The following is a 20,416-nucleotide window of genomic DNA, read 5'->3' as shown; positions in this document are numbered from 1 at the left end:
GGATGGGTATCAGCACTGGTGTTAACCAGGAGCTGGGCACTCAGCAACAAGACCTGTATGTGGAAATCTTGTGTCTTATGCTCTGGTGTTAGGTTGCAGGTCACTTGGTATACTGCTATTTTTTGTTTGTTTGCTTGCTTTTAGGGGAAATTCATTAATTACCACTCAGCTGTCATTTGTATAGACAAAGACCATTAAGGGTGAGTCTTTGGATAAAGCTGTTTCCACAGCCACTTCCTGCTCCTACCTAATCCAGGTGAATTTTTTGCAGTAGGTTTGTGGTGCAAAGTGCAGAGATATGAGAATACAACACTTTATTTGAATAAAACACATTGCTTAATGTTTACCCTGATGCTGACTCAAGTAATAATTGCTGTGTTGTCAGCTGCTGCTGAAGTGCAAGTCTTTCTGGTGATAAATTAATTAGATGGGAATCAGGGCAGTCTGCATCTGATATGATTCAGCTGTTAGTGTTAATGGAAGAATTTTTTTCTTGATTTTTTATTATATTTGTTTATTATGTATCTTGTGCTAGCCTGGAAATAGCATCCCCTTCTGTCAGGAAACTTTTGTTGTGGGGAGAGAGCTTTTATTGATGTGAATAGGAAGAAGATTGAGGTGCTGGAGGGTGTCCAGAGAAGGGTGAAGAGGCTGGGGAAGGGTCTGGGGCGCAGCTCCTGTGAGGAGCGGCTGAGGGAGCTGGGGCTCAGGGGAGACCTCATCGCTCTCTACAGCTCCCTGACAGGAGGGGCAGCCAGGTGGGGGCAGACCTCTTCTCCCACACAACCAGTGACGGGATGAGAGGACACAGCCTTAAGCTGTACCGGGAGAGGTTTAGGTTGAGCTCTGTGTTCACAAAGAGTGTGGTTTGACACTGGAATGAGCTGCCCGGGAAGGCGGTGGAGTCACCGTCCCTGGAGGTGTTTAATGAAAGACTGGATGTGGCACTTGGTGCCGTGGTGCAGTTGACATGGTGGTGTTTGGTCATGGGTTGGACTCGATGGCCTCGGAGGTCTTTCCAGCCTCACTGACTCAGCGATTCAGCGAGCGTGAGCAGCGGCAGCGGGCAGGTGAGCGCTGAGACAAAGGGCGGCCCTCAGCGGAGCCTCGGCCGCCGGCCCAGCGCCAGCCGGGGACTCGCGGGCGTGCCGGCAGCGTATCCTTGCCCTTGCTGCTTGGCTCTTAAAGAATCAGAGGTAGCGAAGGTGAAAGACCCAACACGCCTGCCCCGTCGGCGGGCAGCTGGGACTGGGCAGCCGGAACCGGCCGCCTTCCCCCGGGGCGGAGCGCGGCCCTCGCCCCGCCCGGCCCGGCCCGGCTCCGCCTGTCCCGGCCGCGCCGCTCGCTCCGCGCCTTCGCCATGGCCTTCGCCACCCGCCAGTTCGTGCGCGCCGCCTCCTCCGACGCCGCCACGGCGGCCGCCAAGAAGTTGCTCATCAAGCATGTCACGATCATCGGCGGCGGCCTCATGGGCGCCGGCATCGCCCAGGTGAGCGCGGTGCGGCGGCCCGGCCGCGGGGCGGGAGGGAGCGGAGGCGCCATGGCGGCCGGGGCCCGGGGCGAGCCCTGCAGCCAGCGCGGGCCCTTCCCGAGCTGTTGCTCCTGCGTCCCGGAGCTCCGCTGGGGCTCTTCGCTCGGAGCTGAGCCCGGCCGTGGCGCTGCGCTCCGCGCTGTCTCCGGGCGGGAAGGGACGAGCTCTAGGGAGGGCGAGCGGTCAGCTGGCGGACCAGCATTAATAAAACCTACAACTAAACGTAACAACCCTCCTGGCGCTTCTCAGGACGTGTTACGGTCCACAGTCAAACTCCTTCGCGCTTGCCTTCCCAGGCTGTGTTTGTGCGGGAAGCAGCGGCTGCGCCGGCTCTCGGCCGGGCTGGGCGGGACGCGCCGCTGCGCTTGCCTTGCCAGGGTGCCGCGGGTTCGGGCTCCGCTGCTGCCGGGGCTGCTCCTCTCCGCTCTGCTTGCTCAACTCTCACACTTCTGATCCGCCCATCCTCAGGTCGGACGACTTGGAGAGGAGAACCCAGGCTGATGGCTTAAATTGCTTAAGGTGGTTCTTAATGCGTGGGCTAATTGTAAACAGACAGTGGGACTGTGGAAATACGTGGAAAATGTTGGTTGGAAAGAAGATTATTCTAACTCGGCAAGAGAGCAGGTCTAGTGATTTTTTTTTAGACGTTTTACATGCAGCAGCTAAAATGAGCATTTAGCTGTCATTCATCTTCAGAATTATGAAGTGGTTAATATTTAAATAGGACTTATTTTCCCAGAGTTTAACCTCAGGCCTTTGGCTTTTAAGTTCACCTTTGGCTTGATAGCTTTAGGATATTAAATTGAAGAGTCCTTTCAGTGATTGAAAATTTTGGCACTTAGTTACTTCAGAGAAAGAACCCGTTGCCCAGGATACCAGCGTGGTTCACAAACTTCACAAAGAATAAGGGGGGCACACAAACATCCGAGGGGAAGCAGACAGTGAGGCTGGAGCTGGAGCTCATGAATAGCAGTTCTCCATTTCAATGAATTAATAGGTTTGCCTCTCAGAACTAAAGATTTCTTACATTCCTGGTCAAATCTCTAGCAGATGGAATACAGTGGCAATTTTTTTGGCTAAGAAAATAGTTGTTTGTTCTCTTTTCTGGTAAAAACACTACTGTGTATCATAATACTAAAGCTTGAGGTTTCCATTGGAGAGCCATCAAAGAACAACTTAGAAAAAAGTTGTTCTTGTGTTTGAGGAAGATGCAGACCATGCAAAGCTTATAATTTTCCAGGTAAGTGTGCTGATCTCGTTCTGCTGGACTGCACATTTTCAGAGAGCAGCTTGTCACGAGAAACATGTCTGGTATTTGACAGTAACAGGGGTTGCAGGCCTCTACCACTGTTAAGGACCCAGGATTATTTTGCTGACCATCTGCCTCCAATTTATCAATCCAAACTTATCTCAAAGCAGAGGTCATTATAACACTGAGTGGTGTCTCCCCTGTACCCTATTAATAAAGCTGCTTTTCATCCCTTTTTGAGCACTTAAGAAATTGCATCTCCTGTTCTCCTGGCATTTCATACTGTCAGTGAAGCAAGCCTCTGCTAAAGTGTATGGCTTTATTTATATTTATTTGCTTTATTATAATTTATTTATAATTTTTGATTATGCTCTGTGAAAAGCACTTCTGTATGAAAAAAGCAGTGACTCCCCAGCACTTGTGCTTCTTATTTGGAAACACATTCTTAAGATCATTGGATAGTAGAGTTTAGGCAAGTGTGTGATTGAGTTGCAAGGAAATGGTATGATCCTGTCTCATTTTCTTCTTCCCTGTCCATGTAAATATGGTGGGAAATGGGAGATGTTAATTTTTCTAGGATTTCTCACCAGCTGGTCAGTGATAGTGTCATAAAGGGTTCCTTAGTGAAGCAGCTCTAAAAATGTGCTTCGTAATGATTTTTCATCCTCAGATGAAAAATCACTGTTTCAAATGATTAGCAACAGATGAAGTGTTAGAAGTTTAAATGGTTTTTATGGAATGGCCATAGTGAAAATAAAAAAAACAAGTTGGATCAAGAAATGTCTGTCTGCAGACTGACCCCTTGTTAAAGCTCTACTGCTGCTGTCCAGAGACAATCTGGCATTTCTTTATTTGCTGGGTTAGTGAGGCAAATTGGATGAGAACATCACCATGCGTTTCTTCATGAGATAGCTGCACTTTCCACTTCAGCTAGCTGTGGTGGAATAGGTCTTGTGGGTGCATGAGTCTTTAGTCATCACATGTAAGGTTAAATGCAAGGTAAAAGATTGCAGAAGGGAAGCTCTGAAGTTGACTCACTTTAAAACCATCAGTGGAACTGTGTTCTAATATTTGTTTTACACAGTTACTAAATCACAGCTCTGTTAGTTCAAGGATTCTAGAAGTGAAGAGAGGCTGTTGCTAACTAACAAGAGGAACATAAAATAAAAGTGAAGTAACAGATAATGAGCACTTGATCTTTAATGTGCTGATGCAGTGTGAGACTGTGATGTTACATGTTTGGAATTAATTGAAATGCCAACCAAAAGGCAATCCAGTAGTGCTGTGTGTAGCTGAGCCAGTGTTTGCACCAAGTGCAGAGCAGGGAGACTTTGCAGCCATTCTTGTCTGTGTGGAATCCTGGAGTGGCAAATGTCCACTGCTGCTCCCAGCTTCTCTGGCCCAGCTTCACCTTCTGTCGTTGCAGGGACACGCTTGTGGCCTGGCAGCAGAGCTGTGTGCTGGGGACACAGGGTTGGCCATCCCCTGTGCCACCTGCTCACCCTGCCAGTGTTCCAGTTTTGGCCTCCACAGCCCTTTTTCCTTACCAGATCCAAGGCTCTCAGCTAAAACATTTGTTCCTTTCAAGACAGCTGTTTATTCTGTAGCCATGGCCACAGAATTTAGATGCCTTCAGACACAAGATTCTGCAGACAGTGTGAGGGAGAGATTTCTTTTTCCTTTTCCTTCAAGTTGAGACCTTTATGCCTTCAAGCATCACCCCAGCTGTATACAGGCTTTTATGATTTTTCTAGTCAAGTGTATTTAATTCAATGTATTCTAGCTCTCTTTTGCCTAAATGCCTGGCATTTTGTCTGTCAACACAAATGAATATGATTGATTATTTTGTGATATTGAGTTGCATTTTTGTTTTCTTTTAACTTCCAGGTTGCAGCAGCCAGTGGTCACACTGTGGTATTAGTTGACCAGTCAGATGAAATCCTTAAAAAGTCTACAAAAGGAATTGAAGAGAGTTTGAAGAGAGTGATAAAGAAGAAGTTTGCAGATAAGCCTGAGGTTGACACCTTCTTTATTCCTCTAGGAAAACTGGGAAGAATAAAAGCTGTCATATTGAAGTTATGATATTGCAGTTATGCATTACAGAACATGTTATTATACTTGCTTAAAAAGGAAACTTTTTTTCCAGTGTGCTCAAGAACCTGGACTTTCAGTTTGTTTTTTATTTTTAATTTAGGGAGGTTGAAAGATGTGTCACCTCATTTTCTTTCCTTAATAAACTTCAGCTTTAAGCTAAAGATCTAAACCAACTTAGCAATCTTTTAAAACGGATGCTAAGTGTGAAATGCAATAAAATTATTCATCTTAACTTAAAAGCAAGCAGTCTTTGAGTGCTTACCTGGGAATGCACCCATTTTGTCCAAAAGCAAATAGTAACAAAATTGTCTTAATACCTGAGTAAGGAGTCTTTTATTTTTTTTTTCTCCTCCTTACACTTGGGCCAGGATTACTGCAAAGGAAATGAGAGTGCAAGTGAGATGTTTTAGATTTATAACTTTGCACTTGCACTGCTGAGTAATCTTGCCTACAGCCAGCCACTGTGGTGCAGTTGATGAGTCTGGCTTTGTATCCTAAGGGTTACTTGTTGCTGTGCTTGCTTTTCTGAATTCCTCAGCAGATTCATTTGTTCTTTTGATACATATTAACATATACAATGTACACTGGTATTGATGATTGCCAGAAAATGATGCAGCAGAGGAAGGAAATAAAAAGGCCTTGCTTGCAGGAGTATGGAAGTGCCAGGATAAGTGGAGGATACGTACATAATTATGGAGAGCCTTTTAATCAAAAAGAAAGCTATCCACATAATACTTGCACTTTTTGTATGACATTATATTTTACCATATAGAGTTTTTTTTATTTTTACTGTGTCTCCATGTACCCTTGGCTAAAAGTCTTGCGTTTCTGTTTGATTTCTGCCCTCACAAACTACGTCAACAGATTTACTAGTGAGGAAACGTTTTCCCCCACTTTTTCACTGAAACTTTAGCCACTGATTGACCAACCAGGTGATCACTCAGACTCTTGTGCTGAAGGTTGGACTACAGCAAATGGTCTTCCTGAAAGAATGAGTTTAAAGGTCTCCTATTTGCTTCAAAACAGATTTGATTGGCTAGGAAAACTTTGTCACTGGAAAGTATCGTACCTCTACACACTTAGAACCTTCTCATTGATTTGGGAATGTGGCAGACTGCCTGCTTTTTGGGGGGGTCAAAACCACCAGATAACATAAGGGGATTCTCATATAAAAGTAAATTAAATCACTGTAAATAGACATTACAGCTGCTTGAAAATGTTTCAGGCTGGTGCTGAGTTCATTCAGAAGACCTTGAAGAACCTCACAACAAGCACAGATGCAGCATCAGTGGTCCACAGCACGGATTTGGTGATAGAAGCCATTGTGGAGAACCTGGAAGTTAAAAATAAACTCTTCCAGACACTGGATAAGTTTGCTCCAGAGTATGTATATTTTTCCTGTTACATTTTGAAACTTAGACTATTTTCTGTTTTTCCACTCACAATTAGTTCTCTGTTTTCTTAGCTGCTTTATTTAAGAATGAGTTTTGCTGTCTCAGACTAGCTCCACACTATTATGTTGGTGTGGAATAGTTGTGCCAGGTGCATATGTTATAAACATTCCCAGGTGTGTTGCATTGCTTCATTTGTTGTTCCAGGTGTGTTTAGTCATTAGGATTGCCTATCTACTTGGCACTTTCAAATCTTAATCCAACTACAAATGCAGAACAGTAGAATTGACTTGTTCCAGTGTACATGAGTTACTGTTAATGTTGTGTTCCCATACCTGAATTGGGAATTGGAATTATAAAGTATTTGTTTCCAGCACACCTGTCATAAACAAGTTCTAAGAAGTCTCACCCAGCTCAATAATGTCTTAAGTGAACTAACTTTACTTTGTATTACAGGAGTTAGGAAACAGCCACTGCTTGTTATTGTGTGTGATGTAAAAGGGTAAATAGTATTTTAGTAGGTACTCATTCAGTTACATAAAGTCCCTGGAAATGTCCTTGACCTATATTTGATAACTGTTGGAAGCTACTGTTGAATATTATCCAAAGCCAAAAATGCTGTTAAGGTGAGCATGCAGTCTCAGAAATTTGAGCCTTGTAATTGATGAGTCAGGATCACAAGACCTTGACTGCTTGTTGAGATTTTAACTAGTGCAGGTAAATTTGGGGGTATTGGCTAAGAGATATTCTAGACTGTCTGACCTGCCAACTGGGCAAGCTGTGGCTTGAATATCATATCAAGGGAAAAAAGATGTTTTAATTAGTTAACTTCAGCCTGGGGAGATTGTCAGACTTTCTCCTCCTGTCAGTAATTAAAATTACTTTGTAATTTTGAATACAGTCAATGATCACAAGTAGCCATGTACTGAGCACAGGGTAACTTACCATTACCCTGACACACAAAAGTAAAGAGATGCCTTCAACGTTTATGAGAGTACCTTGTTGTGGTTGGTTTGTGTGTTTGTGCCTATTTTGTGCAAACAGACCACTGGTTGGCCGAGTATTTAATGAGCAAATTGGGGTGTACTAAATGGTGAACTGTCTAAAACCAGTCAGCAAGGAAATATGGGCATGGGGACTTGGAGCCTCACATAAAAATATGTGTGTTTGGAACACCTGAGGCTGTTTTTTGGAAGACTGAGCTGTTTGTCAGCACAGCTGCTGTAAAACATCAGATTTTACATCACAGTGTTAAAAGATACTGGGTGTTGTTCAAATCTGCTCCTGCCCATTGCAAAAGGGATGATTTTGCAGAGTTGGGAAAAACGGCTAAGGCAAGAAGTCTTCCTTTTTAAGAGGATATTTGGAAGCTATTATAAACATACAGGTGTCTTATGTGTAGGATAAAGGAAGTTTAGGTGGGTGGCAAAAAAACAGGTCGCAGTGTGGAAAGTCTAGATGAAAAACTGGTAAAATAGTGAAACTGAGTAGTCAAGTGTTTAAAATATTAGCTTTGGATACAAAAGGTAATTTGTAACTGTGAGAGTGTATAGAGTTGCAGATGGTGTGCTTAGTGTGGGGAAAGACAAACCTGTAGTGAGTGTTTTTCCATGTGTTAGAAGGAAGCAGTAGGCTTTACTCATCCCACATGGCACTGTGCTGGAATAGAAATCTCTCCCTGTCAGTGCCAACATTCTACAGCCTTCTAAGATTGAATAGTTCAAAATTTATAAACCTATTGTGTGAACTAACTGTTGTGTCAGCTCTAGGGGTGGTAGACTTGTGATTAATTGGTAACAAAGACAGCTTTGAGTCTCAGGAGGAGCTTTGCTTCTGAGGGGCTCTGAGCATTGGTGGCCCTCTGCAGTGTGGGTTACAGGGGGAGACCAGGAAGGACCAGGATGCTGTGAAGGAAGGACTCGGCTTCATTCAAATCTCAGGACTTCCCAGAGGGGTGGATGATAGCAGGTGGAAGTGTGAGGGGTATGTATGACAGCTGTTCTGGCAAGATGAATTCTGCCTGTGAAATGCAAGGTGTGTGAAACCCTGTATTTTTCTTCTTTTGTGATGTATTTCATGTTTCATGCATTTCCTCAGCTGCAACATGTACTTGTTCATCTCCCATTTTTGCACTATGGAGACATCTCTGAGGAAAACAAATAAGTCTGGGAACTGCAAAAAACTGAAGTATTACAATAGCACAATTAACTTAATTCCTTTTCCTTTTCTTATAAAGTAACTGTAATTCTTCTGAAAGTGGATCTAAACATGTAGGGGATGGGAAAGCTATTCTTTTACTGAGAGAAGTTGTATTTGTGAGTGGGGAGCAAATTTCTCATGAGTGTTCAAATCAAATGTAATAAGCCAGGAGCATCTGGAAACCCCAGAGCACCTTGGAAACTCAGAGTATTCCCCATCTGGGTAACTGTCCAGGTGAAACAGTGGATGCTGTTTCTTGGGTGGCATTAGTCTGAGAACATACTGGTTTATGTTCTCAGAGCAAAAATTTATGTTTTTGGAGCTTTGCAAAACGTGGAAGGCAGAATTGTATGTTCTCTTCCTCTCAGAATTAAACTCACCATATTTGGTATTTATTACTGTGTTACATGGTCATCATCTTTGGACCAGAGTAAAGCATTGCTACCCATTCTTCAGTTCTGTTTTCCTTTTCTAGAGTGGAGTTAGTCTTGCATTTCCATTTTGAAAAAGGTCAGGCTAGGATTTTTGTAGACACTGCAGCACTTTTCCAAACAGGGTTGTAACAAGTATGACAAAAGAACTTTTGCATTTCCAGTTTAAGAACTTTTCTGTACTTGATTTCTGGTTTTTTCTGGGACTGTAGTAAATGCCCTTCAATATTCTTTGGTCTAGGATTTGCCTTTAGATGTAGAAACTCAGCTTGGACCTGGCCAGTGTTTTTCAGCTGTTCACTGTGTTCAAATGAATGTGTTAAAAAACTGTTAAAAAAAGAAGCATTATTCAGTGTTTGCTGTGTAAGGCAGCTGGACTGTAAGAGTTGGATTTATTGGAAATATTTATTAGGGTTTCTCTTGTGTTGGGCTCTGCTTTTGATGTCTTCCCTGAGCCACTAGATGGCACCAAGAGAAAGCATTCTTCTGCTGGGAAAGCCATTTCTGTGCCTTCACTAGTTGGGGCTTCCCAAAGCCTCCCAACTCTGCTGCCCTCTGAAGCGTGGATTGTGTAACTCTAAGTCACAGAGGCATGAAAATTCTATTCTAAACTCAATGAAATCAATTGGTTGGTCAGAGAAGAAAGTGTAACTAAAATGCACTTATTCACAGTGCAAATCCAATGCTTTTCTTTTTTCCAAGGCTTTCTAGTGTGTGAGGCTACAGAAGAAGTACTGAGGTAAAATCTCTTAAGTGAACTCAGATATAAACCTAGCAATTATATTTCACAAATCAATGTGCTTCTTTTTTATATGAGTATTTTAATTTTTACATACAGTGACAGATTTTCAGTGAGAGTAAGTGACTTTTGTATTCACTGGCCTTGCAAGGTCAAAACTGTGAAATGTAGAATGCTCCTTTTAGTACCTTACCTCAGAGCAGTATAAGGCCACTTTATGGTGGAGAGATAATAAAAGATTATTTGTAAGAAGAATAAGCAGGAATTTTCAGGATTTTTTATTTCCTTCGCTATAACAAAAAAGAAAACATAATGAAAAACTGAAAACAAATTGAATGCTTTTGTCTTGAAATGTTGTCTTTAATGCCACTATAAGATGTCACCATGACTTGGACATAACTTTCCTGAAAGCTCTGTTGCAAAGCTCAGTTACATCTTAGTACAATGTAAGCAAAATATCAGCATAGATAAACATTTGCTGAGTCCAGTAGGATCATATAAATATGTCTGTTACATATTTATACATTCAAGGTGGTTTTCTGCAAAACAGAAAGGGATGGTAGGATGCAGTCCAAAATGAAAGGTAGGTTTTAATCTCTAATTTAGTTTCTGATTTTCTGATTTGAAGAAAAAGCCATTTCTCTTAAGGTTTTGGTGTGATAGCAGGGCTGTTGGGGGTCTGAGATATTTCTGGGAGGACAAACCCAAACAAACAAAATACTCAAACCGTTATAAATTGCAGTTAGTAAATTTGGTTTATGTCTGGAGAAGGACTTCCTATATGTCTTAAAATTCTTGGCATTTTGTAGATCCTTTGTGGTGTCCTATGCATGGCAGGTCTTACATTTTCTCTGGTTTTTTTCCCTATTAAATATTTGCTCTGGTGGTAAGTTTGCTCATCATGTCTATCATTGATAATTTCAAAATAAAGTAGATTGCAGATTTTCTGTATGACTCCAAAGTGCATTTTTGACATGGCATATGATTTGGTTTCAATAAATGTGTAAATGTGTTTAACAGCAAATAAAAATACCCTTAGGTTTCCAGGATTGCTGAAGGAATTACCTAGAATGGATTTGGGGAGTGAAATAAAATTTTCTAATTGCACAGTCCTTTTTTCTAGCCCCTAATAAAAGCATTCAATATAATTCCTCAGGAATCAGAAAGTCAAACAGTCTTTGAAGTGGTTATTTGATTAAATTACTGTGCTTAGACCTCTGCAAAAGGACTGTGATAAACTGCAGGGATATTTCTGAGAATTCTTGCCTGGTTAGCCAGTGGATGTCTATTTATGTTTAGTGCCTCAGTCTCCTACTGTCCTTCATGCAATCTGTGTATTTCTTATTCCCAGGCATACGATATTTGCAAGCAACACTTCATCCTTGCAAATCACAAAGATGGCAAATGCAACCACCAGGCAGGACCGATTTGGTGGTCTCCATTTCTTCAATCCTGTGCCCATGATGAAGCTTGTGGAGGTGAGTGTCCTGTGTGCACGCCTTACAGGGGCTGCTATCATCATGTTCCATCAGCTACAGCTGCAGCCCAGCAGTGCAATTGTCAGCAGTGGGATTTCACTTAGATTGACAGAGCAGATCTCAGTTTGCAGCTGCTCTGATATGGAATTTGCTACCTCTAATGATTAGAGGGTACTGCAGTCTCTGGTGAGGAGCAGGTTTAACAGACAGAGGTAACTCCTTCAGTCTCAAGGCTCCTGAGTTCCCCACTGAACTGCCAGCAGAGGTGCTGTTTATAGCTATCATTTCAAGCAGGGAGGCTTATTCATAGGAATTGCTGATACTAGTGTAGAAATAAATAGAAAATGTCAGGAGATTAAATCTTATTGCCTTGTCACTTTTCAGACAAAGTCAGGTGTGTTTGTTTCAATATTTCCAGTGCTACAGGCTGGGGAAGAGGGGCTGGTAATCTGACCAGAGGAAAAGGATCTGGGAGTGCTGGCTGACAGCTGCTGAGCATGAGCCAGTGTGTGTGCCCAGGTGGCCAAGAAGGCCAATGCTATCCTGCCTTGTGTCAAAAATAGTGTGGCCAGCAGGACCAGGGCCATGGCTGTCCCCCTGTACTGGGCACTGGCGAGGCCAACCTCAAATGCTGTGTCCAATTCTGGGCCTTTCTCTACAAGAAAGACATTGAGGTGCTGGAGTGTGTCCAGAGAAAGGAAACAGAGCCAGTGAAGAGTCCAGAGAGTAACTCACAGGAGGAGCAGCTGAGGGAGCTGGGATTGTTTAGCTTGAGAAAAGGAGGCCAAGGAGAAACCTTATCACTCCCTAAAATTATCTGAGAGGGGGTTATGGAGAGGTGGAGTAGCTGCTAGAACTTGTTCTATCAGGAACTACAGTTGTTTAAATGGGTCTCCAGGATGTTGTCTTTGTGTTTCCGAAGACAAGAGACTATGTAGCTTTTAGAGTTATTTTGATACACTATAATCTCTTAAGTGTGCTTTCAAAGAATGGTTCCTTTTACCATCCTTCCGTAGTGGCTGAGTGGGAAAGTGTCTTAAAGAAACACAACATTGCAAAATGCTGTATCTATGTGTAAAATCTGTGTCTGTTACATATTTATACATTCAAGGTGGTTTTCTGCAAAACATTTTGTGAATTTCTGGAAGAGTATTCTGGATTACATTGCTGCAATGGGAAAATGGGAGAGATTCTGCTCATTAATATGCTTATGCTCTCTCTACGTTCCCTGCACCCAGGTCATCAAGACTCCGATGACCAGCCAAAAGACTTTTGAATCACTTGTGGATTTCAGTAAAGCAGTAGGAAAGAGTCCTGTCAGTTGTAAGGTGAGTACATTTTGACAGTATACTGTTCAGAGGGTCTGTCCTTGTAGCCTGTTAATTTTAAGGTGGTAGGTTTTAGTAGATGTATGAGGACTTCAAAAATTTCTAGGCTGCATCTTGTCCAGTTTGTCTTCATAATTAAAAGTAATTTGACAAAGAAAACACCCACATTTACCACAAATTCTTCAAAGTCCAGTGACTCTGGACATCTTGTCTAGAGCAGCAAAACTCACAGGTATCAGAGCTTATGGTTATGGAGTCTTTTTTTCAAGTCCTGAAGAAGTATAGACTGGAGAGTTTAAGCAGGAGTTCATCTTTAGCCATGCTAGAGACAAAACTGCTGCCTCTTGTACTGTGAGGCAGTTGGCTGGATCCTTCATGGTGTGTGCTTATTGCTAGGTTTTCTTAAGACTGCAGTAACTAGACACATATTCATCTTAATTTCTTCTCAGCTTTGGTTTATTTTCTCTAGAGAAACACTCTACTCTGAAAGCTCACTTTTTCTGAATCCATTAAGCTGTGGTCTGGATAGCTTTATGCAAGCTACTGCTTTGGGTTTCACAGCCCCCAGGAGACAGCTGATAATAAAAAGAAGGGCCTGCAATCCGGTAGTTACTGGATTAATTAATTCAGCTGCTGGATGCTGGACTCTGATTCTAGCTATGTTCTCTAAATTCTGGCTAAATTGTTCTGTGGCCTTAGTTGACTTTTTTCCCGTTTCTGTCACAGTTTAGTACCATGCAATGTGCAGAATATAGGAAGAATTGTTATAAATTAGCTTGGATAGAGAATAATGCAGTATTCATGCCTGAACTTTTTTTGTTTTTAAATTCTTGCTTATAGAAGAAACATTGCTTGGGATTCTCTGGATTAAATACTGAAATAAAGTGGAATGAATAATAAATATCTGGAACAGTAGTAATATACAAAATAATATTATATTTGCAGAACTCTTTCTCTTGTTTTTGATTGATTCTGCTTTTGATTGATGCTTGTGCAAAAGAAGTTTTCATTTGGTACCTTCTGACAGCATGTGTCTTTTCTTTTCATTGTCAGTGTTGATGTTTGCTGTGAAAGCTATCCTAACTTTCAAAAGCACGGATCACCAGTGAGCAGTGGGGGAGAAGCAGACTATTTAGTCAGGAGTGCTTCTGGTAGTGGACACACACAAAAAAACTTTTTAGGGAAGAATTGCTTTTCTCCTAACTTCAGGAAATTGTATCATTGACTCTTGATAAAGAAAAGACTAGCCATATTAAATTGTTTTAAGATTGATTGCTTTGACTTGTAGTAGTCTTATTATTCTCAATCGTGATAACTGCTTATATGCCATTCCTTGTTTGAATTTCACAATGTTTTATGCTTTAATACTGAGCAGAAAAATTAGATGAAAAATACAGATCAGAAAGTATCTTAAGTAATTATACAATAAGTGTCTTCATCCACTTGTTTTATTTGTCACATAGCATTGAGTGTAGTTCTGGCAAAGAGTGCTAACTTAGAATGCCTTTTTTATTTTTCATAGGACACTCCAGGGTTTATTGTAAACCGTCTCCTGGTGCCATATATGATGGAAGCTGTTCGTCTTTTTGAGAGAGGTACTTGGTGGGATATTCACTTTAAGGGAGGTTGACATATAACACTACTAAATGTTACATTGCTGCAGAAAAGCCATGGGATTCCCTCAAAATTTTCAGACATTAAAAGCTGGAAATTAATAGAGAATGTTAAATATCAGCCAACATGTGTAGCTGGAAAGACCTTGCCTTCTCTTTGAAATGTCAGGTTTTGCAGAGTTGGAAGGTGCTTGTGTGTGAAACCCCTGGTGGTGGAAAATGTTTCTGGCTAGGAGGTGACAAGGTGAGTGTAGAACCATTGTAAAAACATCCACTGCCACCTATTGAGGAGCTTTCCTCTCTCTGTCCCAGGAGACATTGATAAAAGTGATTGAAAGTCCCATAATGGGACTGTTAGTAAAGTTCTCCTGAGTTCACTCATATGGGGCTTGTGAAATAAACCCCCAGTTTCAAGGTAAGTGGTGTAATAGTGTCACATTGTGGTACTGGCACTAGAGTGATTTCAGCTCAGCTACTGCCACATAAAACTTTCTGTTCCCCTTCTGTGTTGATTTTTAGACATTGGTTCTTCAGGAACTCCTGTCTCACTGCTGGTCTCTTTTACATTAATATGTAGGTAAAAATAATTATGAATCCCCAAAGAACCACTGAATTTTTCAAAGCATTGAAGCTTGTTTTGAAAAGAAGCCAATAATGAATGTAGTGGATAAAGCTGAAATTACAGACTATAATTGCTTTTATTTCAAGTTCTCTGCTCATAGCTCTGTGCTACTAAGAATGTCATTTGAAACATTTTGTTTTTGAAATCACTGCCTTTTTACAGATGAAAGCACTCCATTTTCAGGATTCCACCAAGTCTGCTTTAAATATTAAAAATCTCTTTTAAAGCACATGGAAGGGATGGTTTGATTTCTAAAAAAAAGTAAAACAACACTACTTGTTTATCCATCAACAGATGTACCTAATTACATCTCAGAGGGAGAAAAGAGCAAATTTAGTGACTTGAAAGGCAAAGGCATGAATGTGAGGGGGCATTATTTTTTTAGAAAAAGTCACAGTTTTGAATAAAGTGTATGGGTGTTTCAGTGTGTTTAAAAGAGGTGCCTTTGTTAAGTGACATGTATCATTATGCATATTTCAGGAGACAACAGAACTTTTTAATTAAATGCAGGAGAAAACAGTTACTGGATTTGAATGTTAAAACCGAGTGCTTTTGCCTAAGCAAAACAATATTTCAATTTAATCTTTATTCTTTTTGTATCTTCTCCCACAGCATGATATTTACAAAATTGCTAAATTTCATTTGTGACTTTTTAACTTCAGTGAAATCAATTTAAAAAGCTAGTTGATGTCATGGGAAGGCTGATGGCTGTCTTTTAATTCATATGTTTGAGTGAATCAAATTAAATTTCTATCGTATCTTTTGTGTTTATTCTCAGAGTAGACACTTGAGCTAGAATCTACGTTAAATGAAATTGTGTCTCTTTCCTGGTAACCCCAAGTACTGAAATGCCATTTTATTGGGCTAGTCCTTGCATTTTTATTTGTACAAAATCTCATTCTGTTAAATGTGCACTTTTGCTTAAGCAATATACCTTTAGTATATTAACAATGACTTATATGGGGCTTATTGTAAATATTAATGTATAGTGGTCTGTACTGCTCTGCCCTTAGTAGAAAAACTAAAAAGCAGTCAGCTGAGTTTCTATGGAAGTCTGCTTTATACTAGGAGAGACCAGAATGAGCTAGGGATATAGCCCTTGTTTGCTCTTTTTCTGCTTTTTATTGTGCTGTAATTAAACTGTCGGGTGGCCTAGTACCAAGTTTGACAAAGTGGGACAAATCTGTTGAGGGAACAAGTCTGTATACCTCCATCAGCTGCAAGTGAGTTGAGAGTTTAGCTGTGTTTGAATTTGGGGAACTGAAATTATGCTAGAATTAGGTAAGACTACTCTCCACAGCTTCTCAGAAATAAAATGTGGCTTAAAAAAAACATTGTCAGCTTTAAAGAGTAAAAGGAAGGATATAAATTATTAGTTCCTACAGAACTGTCACTGAAGTTGTTACCTTTACAAGAGATTTTGTAAATTTATTTCAAGGGCTCTCTGATCTTAGGCATATAAATTGCAGAAGCCTCTGTGTCTGCCACGCTGCCGGACACCGTGCATGCCTGTGCGCAGTGAGCACGGAGGTTACTTAACAAGGACCTCTGGGGTTTGTATAACTTCATCCTTTTTGTAGCATCTGCAGAGAAAGTGCACTGCCTTTCTCAAAATATGAGTTAGAGGTATGCAGTAGAGATGCATCTGCTTTGATGACAGTCTAAAATATGTATTCCCAGCTAAAGAATGAGGTTAAAGGTACTGTGACAATGTGGCAGTGCAGGATTTGTATTTTTATAGACTCAGACTGAAGCAGACGTAACAAATTTCTGATAATTTTACTATTTCTTTTTAAATGATTGTGGAATTCATGAATTCATTTGCATCTGCACAGTCATTTCAGGTTTCTGTTATCTGCCATCTCTGATTCCAACAGATAATCCTCTGGTGATAGGTGCTGTAGCTCAGCATGTTACTCAGAGACTCCTGCCCCCCTCTCCATGCCTGCCTTACCCATCAGCTGGATATCACTTGTGTTCTGGCAGCTGTAGCATAAGGGTAGCTCTGTGCTGTGCTTTGTTCAAAAGCTGCTGCTGATCTCATGGAGCTGAAATTGAGTTGTTTCCTTGCTTACCCTGTTCTGCTGCCTCTAAAAGAAGCTCTTGTTTCTTCATAGTGACCAGTTCTTCCTTTAGTCATTCTGATAGGGTCAGCATGGTAGCTGTGGCTCCATCAGCAGTGCAGTGCTCTGTATTGAAATGCAGGAGGAAACCAGGAAAATAGAAAGCAGGCCTGCAGGGCTTGTTTTTTTTTTCTTTTTTTGTGAGAGGTTCAGCTTTATGCTCCAGCATGTGTGTGCTGACTCCAGTTTTTGTGGCTGTGAAACATGCAGAGATTTCTGTGAAGAGCTGCACCAGGGTGAAATAACACCCTGTTAATTATTTATAAGTGGTGCCAAGGAGATGCGGAATCTTCTCTGTTCCTCAAACTGTCAATCTTTTCTCTAGGAGATGCATCAAAGGAAGATATTGATGTTGCTATGAAGCTTGGGGCTGGCTATCCCATGGGTCCATTTGAACTGCTGGACTATGTTGGGTTGGATACCAGTAAATACATTATAGATGGTACTGCATGCTTCTTTTTTTCTGCTTTTCCACTTTCTAGCTAAATTGTAGATGTTTTAATGCAAATGTGACTCTTAATTATTTAAACTGAATGTTTATGGTATAGCCTTTGAACTGTTGAGGAGAAAGGATTCAGCTGTTAGGATTCAGCTCAGAATGCTGTGTGAGTACCACATTTGTACTGCATGCCTGTACCCTTTGTACTTGGGGACAGAACAGTGGTGGCTTTGCTGACTTCATCAAGTGCTGTTGGAAAATAGTAATGATATTAACATTAATGGTATTTTATATTACTAAAAAGAATCAGTGGGAAGGGTGATGTACTAGAGGTGAGGAATTCTGTGAAAATCGACAAATGTTGAGATTCCCTATCCTTTTTTTACCAGCCATATTTTCATTTTTAATTAATAGGAAACCCAGCAAATATCTCAAAAGATGTAAGTGAACCATCTCCCTGTCACTTCAGTTAATAAGTGGGCGAATGTCAATACAGTAACAAAAACTTAAATAATGGTGACGACTTGTTGATGGTTGTTGTGTTCTTTTGAATGAGCAGCTTAAACATTCTCTGAGGCAGAATGTCACTTTGATGATGGCATTTTCAGTGGAACCTCTTTTAGTACTGTGGAGTAGTGTTACATTGTTCTAAGTCACCATTGTTTTGCAGGTAGAAATTCAACTTGGGATTTCTTTGCACTTGAATTTCTTTTCAGCAGAGCCTTTATTTTATTTCCTTGTACTTAACTATGTTTCAAAAGTTCTTAATTGTTTTAAAAAATCCTCAGTTGTGGGGACTATAAGGTGTTTGGAGTACACTGAGCCTGAAGACTAATTCTTAGATTAGTGCATAATAATCAATACTGATCTGGGCTTTATGGAGCTGTACTGCAGGGTCTCAGAGAGCCTAGAATAAGTTCCAGTCCTTCTTCAGTTTTCTGACCTTTGAATGTTTTTCTAAGGAGATGCTGATCTCTATTATCTTTGCATGTAAACAGAATGTTACTAATTCATCCACTTCCCTTCCTTTCCAGGGTGGCATTCATTAGAGCCCAACAATCCTCTTTTTGCACCCAGCCCACTCCTGAATAAACTGGTAGAAGAAAAGAAGCTGGGTAAAAAGACTGGAGAAGGATTTTACAAATACAAATGAACTCCAGACCTGAAGAGGTGTTAAGCAATCTGTATACGCTATTCAGCATTGCCATAATCCAGGTGTTTAAACCTTCCCAAGGGTGGCACAAGCTGCATTTAGAACATAACTCACTTGTGAACTGAGTGATTGCACTAGTTAACTATGGTCAAAGCTTGATTTGGTAGATTGTTTTTTTCTTGTAATTCCAAAAAATCTTTCAATGTACAGTGCCTTCATGAAATGTTGATTTTTCTCAGGTGCAGTACAGAATGACAAGTGAATTTATGTATTTGAAACGTTATTATATTGATGGAGAAAATCCTAAAAATAACCTCATTTTCTTAAAAATAAAACTTTCAACAATTTTGTATTGAGTGTGAGGGCTTGCAGTTGTATCTTGGATGGAGCCCACAGGGTGGCAGCCTCTTCCCACACTGACAAATTCAGCCTGGAAAGGCAATAGGTTGTTTTGTTAGGATTTTTCTTAAGTGCATTGCTAATCTGTAGATGTAAAATACAGTGCCTTGACCAGTAATGTTTTGAAGGACATATTTACAAGCAAATAAAAGAATCCCACAAAGGCAAGCTGCTCCCCAAACAGAAGGTTCCCAACAAAACAGTTAAAAGCAGAGGTCATGATTTGCATTGGGATTTTCTGTCATTTTCAATTAGTGGTTGAGGGCCTACTTTTGCTAGGTGCTGTAGAATCATAATGAAGAATTCTAGGGGATTTCTGGTCTCAGGGGCATAAGCTAGGATGCTGGTGGAAGCTTCTGAATGTTTTCTAGAGTCCTGTAAATTGGCTGTATTTCAAGTGTCATTTTTCCACCATACACTACTACTGCAGTTGAGTACCTGCAGGATTGCAGTTGGGAGTTTGTGCTGGGTAAACAAATAAGAGTGTCTGGCTGTGTGAAGCACCTTCTGTTTTGCAACTTCATTTCCTTGGGGCTTAGCAGAGCTGAATTTGTCCATGGTGGGAGTGCATCAAATCCTGTCTTTTCTCCATTGCAGAGCAGTTGGGCATGAGGATTGGTGTTCCAGTTCAACTCAATAGTAGTGTTCCTTTGCTTTCTGTACTTAGTGCTTATGTACCTATTTTTAGTTACAGAAATTATGAATAATTATTTAATGCCAAGTTGCCTCTTCCTCTCTTCTCCATCGTCTAATTCAGATTGCAACTATAGAAACTGAGTGCTGACAGAGGTTAGTTTCCTGGACATGATCACATAAGAAATCTTTGAGTAGATTATAAAATTTTTGGTTTATTGGATCCTGGTCCTTAATTACACGTCATCTAATTTTGAGCCACTTGCCTTCAAAGAAAAGGGTTAAAGGAAAGAAACAGTACTATAAACAGCTTCTTTTCTTTACTAATATGTTGTTAAACTGACTTGGTTTTACTGGAATGCAGTCCACTTCTTACATATGAAGTCTGTTTCACTGTTCTTAATGCTTGTAGCTCAGTTTAGTGACTTTTAAATACTGCAGGGTGAAGATAGCTTCAGTACTACTGTTTTCAGTAGTAATTAAAAACAGGAATATATATCACTCTTCTGTCTTAAAAAATGCTATTTGCTTTTTACAAAAAACATTTAGGTAGAAGTAATTTACTACTCATCCCTTTACTTGGATGATGATCTTTAATTTGGAAAGGGGAAGGTTTATGGCAAGACATAGGCTATTCAGTGTTAAATGTGCAAAATATTTTTCACTAGCAAATGTGATATTTTAGAAAAATAAACTTTCTCTAAAACAGTGTTTTCCTTTTAGGAGCTCTAACAGGTACAGTATGTGTATATGTAATAAGTAGAGGCATTTTTGAGTTGGACTTGCTATTTGAGAAATTTTTTTTTTTTTTAGCAGAATAGGCCCTGTAGAGGTACTTTAATGGTGGGTGGGGATAGTTTATTTTATCAGCACGTGGAGTGCTGGGCCAGGATGAGTAGAGATGAGGTAAAGGGTGAAAGCTTCAAATGCTCCCTCTTAAATCTAGATCAGAATGCAGAATGGTAATTTCATGACTGTAGTCATTGAAACAAGG

General features: G+C 40.6%; 1 protein-coding gene across 1 annotated transcript; it reads left to right on the top strand.

Annotated features, from left to right (window-relative positions):
• Positions 1-1,292: 1,292 nt before the first annotated feature.
• HADH (hydroxyacyl-CoA dehydrogenase) lies at positions 1,293-18,740 on the top strand. Its single transcript, XM_005484687.4, has 8 exons — positions 1,293-1,489; positions 4,668-4,796; positions 6,100-6,257; positions 10,986-11,112; positions 12,351-12,440; positions 13,963-14,035; positions 17,124-17,240; positions 18,272-18,740. The coding sequence occupies exons 1-8, from the start codon at positions 1,361-1,363 to the stop codon at positions 18,388-18,390; spliced, it is 942 nt and encodes a 313-aa protein (XP_005484744.1). The 5' UTR covers positions 1,293-1,360; the 3' UTR covers positions 18,391-18,740.
• Positions 18,741-20,416: the final 1,676 nt, after the last annotated feature.

The sequence above is a fragment of the Zonotrichia albicollis genome, chromosome 5 (assembly GCF_047830755.1).
Source record: "Zonotrichia albicollis isolate bZonAlb1 chromosome 5, bZonAlb1.hap1, whole genome shotgun sequence".
In the NCBI taxonomy this organism is placed as follows: domain Eukaryota; kingdom Metazoa; phylum Chordata; class Aves; order Passeriformes; family Passerellidae; genus Zonotrichia; species Zonotrichia albicollis.
This window is presented reverse-complemented; position numbering and strand designations above follow the sequence as displayed.